General features: G+C 38.3%; 1 protein-coding gene and 1 pseudogene across 10 annotated transcripts; both read left to right on the top strand.

Annotated features, from left to right (window-relative positions):
- On the top strand, positions 1-856 carry LOC148698074 (uncharacterized; annotated as a pseudogene).
- A 1,540-nt stretch (positions 857-2,396) lies between these two features.
- On the top strand, positions 2,397-8,597 carry LOC137715915 (OVARIAN TUMOR DOMAIN-containing deubiquitinating enzyme 6). Of its 10 annotated transcripts, none has more exons than XM_068455278.2 (9): positions 2,397-2,639; positions 3,184-4,037; positions 5,256-5,417; positions 5,926-6,003; positions 6,730-6,808; positions 6,897-7,042; positions 7,657-7,722; positions 7,816-7,987; positions 8,229-8,597. In XM_068455278.2, exons 2-9 carry the CDS (start codon positions 3,351-3,353, stop codon positions 8,444-8,446), a joined length of 1,608 nt encoding a protein of 535 aa, XP_068311379.1. In that variant the 5' UTR covers positions 2,397-2,639; positions 3,184-3,350; the 3' UTR covers positions 8,447-8,597. The 10 variants fall into 10 exon arrangements, with proteins under 10 accessions (XP_068311379.1, XP_068311377.1, XP_088547313.1 ...); XM_068455276.2 differs by having other exon boundaries at positions 2,409-2,639; positions 3,073-4,037; XM_088691187.1 differs by having other exon boundaries at positions 2,412-2,639; positions 3,174-4,037; positions 8,232-8,597.
- Positions 8,598-9,382: the final 785 nt, after the last annotated feature.

The raw sequence follows: 9,382 nt of genomic DNA, 5'->3' as shown, positions 1-9,382 counted from the left end.
ATGGATAAGTTGAAGGAAGACGATATGGAATCTTGGAAGTGGTTGAATGACAAACCACCAGAACATTGGAGTAAATCATATTTTAGGACATACTTTAGGTGTGATATTCTTGCCAACAATCTATGTGAGGCTTTTAACAAATCTATTGTGAAGGCAAAGAACAAGCCAATTTTGAGTATGCTTCAAATGTTAAGGAATAACTTAATGAAAGGATGACAAATAGAAAAGTGACTGCTTTAAAGTGGAAAGGAGTTGTTGGTCCAAGAATTGAGAAAATAATTAACAAGTTGAAGAAAAAAAGTGGGATTTCACTGGCTACACTAGCTAGAGATATGAAATACTAAGTTCAACACTTATGTAGGGGGAGTTTGCAGTAGACTTAGTATCCAAGACTTGTTCTTGTAGGAAATGGAATCTCTATGGAATTCCTTGTGCTCACGCAGTTGCTTGCATTCTAAGAACAAAACAAGATGTTGCTTTATATGTTGATGAATGCTACAAGCAAACATCCTACCTTAGGGCTTATGCCCCTATAATTACACATCTCCATGGTCCTGATCAATGGTTAAGAGTAGTAGATACTATCACTATTAAACATCCTCTACATAAGAAGCAAACAAGCAAACCTAATAAGAATAAGACAAAAGAGCCTAGTGAAGAGCCACCAGTGACAACTCATGGTGGAAAAAAGCTAGGAAAATGGGTTTAACACAAACAATATACATGTCATCAATGTGGACATAAAGGCCACACAAGAAGAACTTGTGGAAATGAGGGCTCTACTAGTCATTTAACACCAACTCATAGCACTCATAAGCCAAGTCACACAACTGCAAAGACACCAGGGACACCTTAAGCCACTGAAGAGCCAAATCATTCAGTTGTTAACACATCTACATTAGAGGTATAATCTGTTTTGTATAGTGTTTTTTTTTTTTTTTAACTGTAGTTTTTGATATTGAAAGTGTAAGTCCATTAAATTGGATGATAATGTAGGTGGAAAGGGTTAAAGGCATGAGAAAAGGAAGAGGAAGAGGAATGGGAAGAGGGAGAGGCATGAGAATGGTTGTATCTAGCTCACAGCCCACTCCACAAGTTCAAATGGTACATTCAGTAGCCCTTTAGTTTTTGTATTGTTTATTCTTTACTTTTTTTTCGACTTCAACAATAACTTGTCTAAGTTGTGATAAAAGAAGTCTGATTTGAATTTTATATGGTGACTAAGTGTAAGTTATTATCATTTGGTTTTCAACATGTACAAGGTTGTACTGGTGGCACTTCCCAAGTAGTGTCACCACAAGGTACAAATCACCTGAAAAAGAGAGGCAAATCCTGGAAGTCTTGAGTATGGAGGGAGTTCGTAGTTTGGATGTCACTGCACAAATGGAAGAAAACAAGCTACAACCATTTGTTTGCTTTTTTTTTTTTAATTTATTGATTTTGCAGTTAAACATGTAGGATATTATTTTTGATGTTGAAAATTTGAACATGTTTTGCTTTGGGATATTTTGCAAGTTATGTTGATCGTGTTGAAAATCTTTTGTAATGGAACATGGCATCTCTTTTTGGTAACTCTATTGATTTAGCTTTGTCTGTGGATATACTACCCTTTGAACAATCCATTTCATTTATATTCAATGGTGCAAACTGTACAGTTTATTCCAAAACTCAATGAAGGGGAAAAATTCAAGGACGACCATTTGCAATGATTTATTTGAATTTTTCACCAAATCGTTTTTAATAATGGTTGAAGATTTGATTTCACGGCCAAAATCAGCAACATAAAAGTATTTTTTTAAGGAATTGAGAGAAAAGAGTGAAAAAGTAAGTGGATAATTTGATTTAACAAAAATACTCTCGACTTAACAGGGCTTTTTAACGGAATGACCAAGATGGTGGACAATCTCTGCGACCAGTTTTATCGATTTTAAATCTCAAGTACCTATCACTTAGTACTATGATCTAGTGGTATTTATCTTTACTTATAAGTGAGAGGTCTTAGGTTCGATTTCGCTCAAGGCGAATTTGAATCATATTATGGCTAGCTTATTGTGAGGCATAACCTAATCTCATTTCTTTAGTGTAGATAATATCGTTAGTTTAAACAAAAAAAATCTCAAGTACCAAATGATAGGTTATGTAAGCCTTCGAAGCCATTAGACTAAAGAAAGTATGTAGGAGGATATGAGTGAAGGGAAGAAGACTAGATAGGAGAGAATCCAACTCCTTTTCCGAAACCTTTGGAAATGCACTTAGGAAGTTGAGGAAACGAAGTTAACTTAAGTTGCACGCACTAAACTGACTGACTCCTCCTCCACACATGTAAGCGTAAGGGAACTGGACACGTGTAAGGGTAATGGTGTCTGAGTAGCCGTAGCTTGTCGAGTCCACGTCACGTGGCCGTCTTTAACGCAGCCTCCCATTTTCTTCCTCGCGACTTCTCTCTTTCTTTTCACATGGACTTTCCTCCCTCTCAAGTCTTCTTCTTCGCCTCAATCAACATAAACCCTAGAAAAGTAATTTGGGAATTTGAAATCTTCAATTAAAATGCAATTAATTTCGCTCAGCTTTTGCAGATCTCAGACTTATCGTGATTGAAGCTTCAGAAGGAGGCTCTGTTTCTGTATTTGGTTTCTCAGGTGAGTCGCCAATTCGTGCTGGGTCGAGTCAACCGTAGGGTTTTTATGTAATCGTTAAACCTTGGTAGTATTATGCGTTTTTGGTGTGGGTCGTGTTTGATTTATTTGATTGATGTTTTCCTTCCATGGTTCTTGGAGTTTGGGATTTTTTTTTATTCGGTTATCCTGGGTTTGTGTCAGTTTGGTTGCTGAGAAAATGGTAGGAAAGGGGAACAAGATTGAGAGAAAGTAGAAAGATTTGAATTTTGGTTTTTTATTTATTTTGTGCATTTTGATAAAGTGAGAAGATTTCAATTCAACAAGTTTCAGTGAGTTTTGGGTACAATCTTCTTTGAATTTCCAATCTTTTTCTCAGAAGCCAACCGGATCGTTCCGAAGCTATGTTCTTTTTTGTTGATTTTTCTTGGAAATGTATGGTGTTTGTTGTTTGCAGCTTGGGATGGTTGAATGGTGAAATTTTAGGGGTAAAATTCAAGTAGCTTAGAGGGTTTTCTTGTTTAAAGTTCGAGCTCTGGGTCTCATGAGAATTGTTAGGGGAATGCAGAGATCGTTTCCCGAGGAGCAGAGCGTGCTGGGCTGGAAGAAAACCTTCAGCCAAGGGATTGGAGCGACTGCGCCCAAGGCCAGAACACGTGACAAGCATAACTTTATGTTTGGGGTTTTGTGAAGGACATTAGGCTAGGGTTTTGAAGACGTTAAGCATTGAATACAATGACTCGAATTCTGGTTCAGCGAGGTTCTTCAAGTGGTTCTTCTTCCAACCCAACTCGTCCTTCTTCCTTGTCTGGGTCTTCTTCTGCTTGGGCACAGTCACAGGTTAATAATCCTCAGGCTCTTTCGGTTGTGAAAGACGAGGAAATTGTAGAGGAGGCACCAGAAAATGTTTTCGTGGATGAGCTGACAGAGTATTGTGGGACTGGTGACAATAAGGCCGTGAAAAATGATGATCTTTTGACAGAAAGCTGTAATGATGACAATGTGAGTTCAAATGATGAATTAGCTGAGGGGGAAAAAGTTGGTAAAAATGACATTGCCATTCCTGGGGAATTGATGAAAGGTTTAGACAGGGTGAGGATTTCTGAAAGGGTGACAGTTGAAAATGTGGACTCGAGCAGTGATTCTTTACAAAATGTAATTGCGAGTTCTCAGCCACCACCTCCTCCAGTCCCTCCCCCAAAACTTTCCTCAGCAAACTCGAATTCAAGGAGATCTGTCTCAGGGAGTTCAAATGCTGTCCGGATTGGACCTTCTAGAAGAGCAGCTGCCTGGCCTGTTGTTTCAACTAGGACTTCGCCGAATGGGTCGCTGCCCTCTTCTCCCAGGTCTCATGGTGAAAGCGAGGGGTACAATAGTGCTGATGAGCAAAGTCCTTGCTTTGTATCTTCCTATGATGACACTGTAAGTTTCTGATCTTATATATGCAAAATTGCAAATAAGTAGGAAAGTCTGATGTCCTCTCTAGTAGGTTTTATTGCAAAGAATCCTGGTGTTTTAGAAGGAATTGAAAAACATGGCACAGTACAATCTTCTTGTTTAGTATTTTTGGTACATTACCCAAATATTTGCTTTGGTTTTTTGGATACTCAAGCCTGATCACGTCTCAAAGTTGAACTTTTTAACCATTATTTATCACAAAAACAATAGGTTGCATATTCTCAGAAACTAAGAAACAGCAGCATCCCAATATCAACTTAATACAAACTCCTCCTGTCACATCCTGGCCCTGGCCCTGGCCCTGGCCCCCACCACGTCCCGGGCTCGACTCCATCGTAGCACGATATTGTCCGCTTTGGACCCTGATCTCACATCCTCATGGTTTTGTTTTTGGAAACTCACACGAGAACTTCCCAGTGGGTCACCTATCCTAGGACTACTCTCGCGCGAACTTGCTTAACTTCTGAGTTCCGATGGAACCCAAAGCCAGTGAGCTCCCAAAAGGCCTCATGCTAGGTAGAGAAGGGAATATACATATAAGGCTTACAGGATCCACTCCCATGGACGATGTGGACGATGTGAGATGTTGCAATCCATTCCCCTTGGAGGCCCAACACCCTCTTCGGCACACTTCTTGCCAGGGAGTGGCTCTGATACCAAATTGTCACATCCCGACCCTGGCCCCCACCACATCCTGGGCTCGACTCTACTGTAGGACAGGGCTCGACTCTACCGTAGCACGATATTGTCCACTTTGGACCCTGACCACACCCTCACGGTTTTGTTTCTGAGAACTCACATGAGAACTTCCCAGTAGGTCACCCATCCTGGGATTGCTCTCGCGCGAACTCGCTTAACTTCGGAGTTCCGATGGAACCCGAAGCCAGTGAGCTCCCAAAAGGCCTCGTGCTAGGTAGAGATGAGAATATACATATAAGACTTACAAGATCCACTCCACTAGGCGATGTGGGAAGTTACACCTCCCTATCAGGAAGAAATGTTTAACAAAGACGCTTAAGCAGAAGCTAAACATGTAGGAGGTTGTGCCATTAAATTTCATATTATTTTTTGTTTGAAGCCTTGGAGGTCGCATTTGCACCCCCAGTGTGATGTTACATTTGTTTGCTCCATTCTTCACTTCTAATTCAGAAATCTCAAATTGGCATGTTAAATCTATATCAGGAAAGAGAACGACAGTTTGAAATTGATATTAGGCGTGCAAAAGGTTTTGAAGTGAAAAGAATGCTGGAGGATGGGAATTGTCTCTTTCGTGCTGTTGCAGATCAAGTTTATGGGGATTCTGATGCCTGTGACTTGATCCGGCAAATGTGCATAGAGTACATGGTATTATTCCTTACTTCCCCTCTATTTTTATTCTATTTATGCTCTTTTTTAGGCGCTGTGGATATATACACATGTTTGGTACTTATTAGAGATTAAGTTGGGATCTGGCTATGTAATGTTAGCATACACTTGCAAATAACAAAAAGATTTTTGAATTCTCTTTAAAATTGAACTATTGCTATATGGTTGATTGGCCAACAGTGGGGTTGTTGGACAATGTTGTAAAGTGAATTGGTAACCCAAACAATGTTATTAAGCGTGTAATGGGGAGAAAATTAAAGTGTGAAAAGTAAAATAGAAGAAAATCAGGTAGTAGAGGGAAAAGCTTTTTATAGTAACAATACTTTTAGTTTTGATTCCTATCCATTATTTGTTAAAGAAAACAAATTACTGGACAGAAATATAAATATTGCTTTCTTTTTCATAGCTATACCATAATTTTTTTCATACCTACTTAATGCTATAGTTCATCATAACTTCTGATACTTAGTTCTCTGTATTTGTCCAGGAACGAGAGAGGGATCACTTTTCTCAATTTATTACAGAAGGATTTACCTCTTATTGTAAGAGGAAAAGAAGAGACAAGGTATGCCACATCTTTCATTGATGTCCACTCCTTGAAATACTTTATTGATGGGGTATGCCTAAACATTAGCTCCATATAGTATCTTAAAATGGCATCTTGAGTTCCTAGCTTTGCACCCTCACTGAAGGCATTCAAACCTAGCTTTACACCCCAAAAAGAAGTATTTGCAATCCCAGCTTGGAAACTGCCTTGAATGGCTGTTGATTTCTCGGATGACAATTGCACCATCTCATGTGGAAGAGTAATTAGGTTTCCTCTTGAAGTTATGCTTGCTAATTGTGAGAGAGTGGAAAGGTCTAGCTGCTTAATTATGACACGCTGATGAATATTGTCAATGACCGTATAATTTTATGGTAGGTGACTTAGGTGAATTATAATAATAGAGGCATATGTGTTGACTGCTAACAAAGATAGTTGGTATACTTATAAAACTTAAAAGATCTTATCTCCAATGTTGCATGACTACTTGTTTTACCCTTTCTCAGCGTCCCCCTACTCAATAAGCATGGTTATTTTCTTAGTTGCCATTCAAGTGTTTGTCTTTCAGTTATTTATATTATAACTTAAGATCTGGTGGCTTCAGTTTTCACCATGTTAATACCTTTGTTTAGTTTTATACTTATTGGTAATATGATGTCTGTTAATTATTGACCCAGTGAATTTTTGCACAGTTCCCTGTCTTTTCCACTGCAGATATGTTTAATAACTAATTTTATCTTATGTCAGGTCTATGGAAACAATATTGAGATCCAAGCCTTATCTGAAATGTATAATCGGCCCATCCATATTTATTCCTATAGCACAGGTTTTTGAGCTGAATAATGATTTCTATCTTTCTTCCAGTGAAATTTTCTATTTGCACTGTTTTGTTAACTTAAGTGAGTTTGATGCAGAACCGATTAATATTTTCCATGGAAGCTATGACACTGACACACCACCCCTACGACTAAGTTATCATCATGGAAATCATTACAACTCTCTTGTTGATCCCCGTCGTCAGACCATTGGTGTAGGACTTGGGTTCAGCCGTCTTCGTGGGGTGAGTGTATGTGCTTAATTATTCTATATTCATCTGGCTTTAATTATGTTACTTCTATACATCTGGATGAAACATGGATAACATAGATGTTCCTTTTCTTTCTGACATGATAAGACTAGGGTTGTATATAAAGGGGAAGGTTAAAAAAAAATCGAAACTAAGAAATCTGAAGTGTAAAACTATTGCCAGTTCCTTCAAAAAGTCTTGTTACTATTTACTGTCACATGGCATGCGCACATAAATATGTTTAATTTATTAGGCTTTCGCTGCTGCCATTCCTAGATAAACAAAAGAAGTTACTGTTATGGGGAAGAGATTTGGGTTCAACGGGTGTTTGGCTTGAGTAAGGTGAATGTTATTTTAAATCTTTTTCGGGGGCTGGGAATGGGAGTGGGGAAGAAATACAGTGGGATGAAGAAATTCGGGGCTCAAAATGGCACCATTCATTCGAAGCATTGTTAGTTATTAGTGCTTCCAATTAAAGTTGTTGTCAAAGAAAGCGAGGATGTGATGGTCACATCACTTGACGAGCCAGCTATTCAGTGGTTTTATTTCTGAAAGGTATCATTCGATTAAACAACTTAATCTAATGTTTCATCTTTTCGTTTCTGTAGTCAAATGTTGACAAGGATCAGGTCAAGGCTGCTATTAAGGCTCAACAGGACCAACAAATTGATAATGCAAGTATCCTGATGTTTCTGCATTATGGTTTTAAAAAATACTTGACCTGGAATTTCATGATCACTTTTTCCTCTCATCTTTACTACTGGCAGGCACTTCTAGCTGAGGGGCGATTTTACTCGGATCTGGAGCTTACTGAGAAAGAAATTGAGCGCATGGTTATGGAAGCTTCGAGGCTTGAATATGCAGACGGCATATTTAATCAACAACTTGGACGTAGAGAATCTTCCACTTCTAGTGCTGAGCCATCATCTTCTGGAGCTAGTGAGTTTCCCATTCCTTTGTTTCTTCCCCTCGCCTCCCTCTCTCTCGTACAGAACTCGGTAGAAAAAATATTTTTTGTTTTGAGTGTGGGCTCAATTTTAAGGTATTAAACTGCATTTTTGGATGATTTAGTTTGGCAACTCTTGGGTACATGGGTGGAATTTGCACGTAGGCTCTGATTAATTCTATGCTACTTGTGAATTTGGGAAGTGTGTTAGTGACTAGAATTTCATATGAACAGCAGGATCATCAGGCAGTGATACTAAAGTTGAAGGGAGGGACCAAGGATTTCAGGATTCGACCCTTAGCAGTAGTGTGCAAGTTGTGCTATCGATGGGGTTCAGCTATCTGCAGGTGATTGAGGCTTACAGCATATTTGGAGATGATGTCGATTCCATGGTTTGTTACCTGTTGGAAACTAGCAGCAGCAGCCGGCGCAAAGGCAAGGCAACCGAATGACCTGGTACGAACCAATTTAGGAACGCTTGCTTCGTTGTGCTGAAACTGTAGTGCTGGTAAAGAAAATGATTCCTATTTAATGGAAGCCTGTGAATCTTAAATATGTAATCTAAGTTCAATCAATAAAATGGAATTACTAGTTTGTTTTTGAGGTCTCGAGTGTGAACCTTTTCGCCCACACTGATGGAAATCATAACTATTCTCTCTGTTTTTTTCTTTCCACGCACTTCTCTTTGTTTTTGGCCATGATATTGAATAAATCAAACAAATTTTACGGAGATTATTAAATAAGAGTGTAAGGGGAGAGAAAACGTAAGCAGCAGTGAAGGAATGCACTCGAGTTAGTTGGAGGGGATCAGTTTCCCCGAAAGACTTGGCTGAGCCAACATTACATCGTCCAAACAACTTTAATCTCCGCACCTAGAATTTCAATCATTTTATAGCTGTCACGAGAAGTTTCGCTCACAAACATACTAATCGGGGAACACTTTTTGAATACAAGCAACAGTCATTCTGAAAATGAATAAAAGGGTAAGAAAGAAAGAAGAAGAAAAAAAAAAAGGAAACATAGTTTATTTTTCTTCCTCCTTCCACCTTTATGACGGCTTTTGCTATTAACTTTCTCTAGAGACTATAATTTAGGCAGTTATATTAATTTATGATTTTCTCCAAAGACATATGACAGTACATACATTTTCCTTCTTTATAGTTAAAATTGAACATAATGGTTTTCATTTATCTATCAAAAAACAAAATGGTTAATTAAATTCTTAATTTTATTCATTGACGTGAATTTGATGGTAGATGTGATGCTTTAGACGTTTTTTTTTTGTCTATTTGAACATTTGTTTTTGTTTTTGCTCATTTTATTTGTTTATTTTTATTTTTTTTTGGGTCTAATTTCTATATTTCATTCAATCTGAATGGTCAGAAGTA

The sequence above is a fragment of the Pyrus communis genome, chromosome 3 (assembly GCF_041283825.1).
Source record: "Pyrus communis isolate YQ-2024b chromosome 3, ASM4128382v1, whole genome shotgun sequence".
In the NCBI taxonomy this organism is placed as follows: Eukaryota; Viridiplantae; Streptophyta; class Magnoliopsida; order Rosales; family Rosaceae; genus Pyrus; species Pyrus communis.
The sequence above is the reverse complement of the archived record's forward strand: the minus strand, read 5'-3'. Positions and strand labels throughout refer to the sequence as shown.

Coding starts and splice junctions, on each gene's coding strand:
- LOC137715915 (XM_088691183.1), top strand. CDS start 3,351: ATGACTCGAATTCTGGTTCAGCGAGGTTCTTCAAGTGGTTCTTCTTCC. Junction 5,418..5,925: donor AAATGTGCATAGAGTACATG/GTATTATTCCTT, acceptor GTATTTGTCCAG/GAACGAGAGAGGGATCACTT. Junction 7,049..7,656: donor GCCGTCTTCGTGGGGTGAGT/GTATGTGCTTAA, acceptor TCGTTTCTGTAG/TCAAATGTTGACAAGGATCA.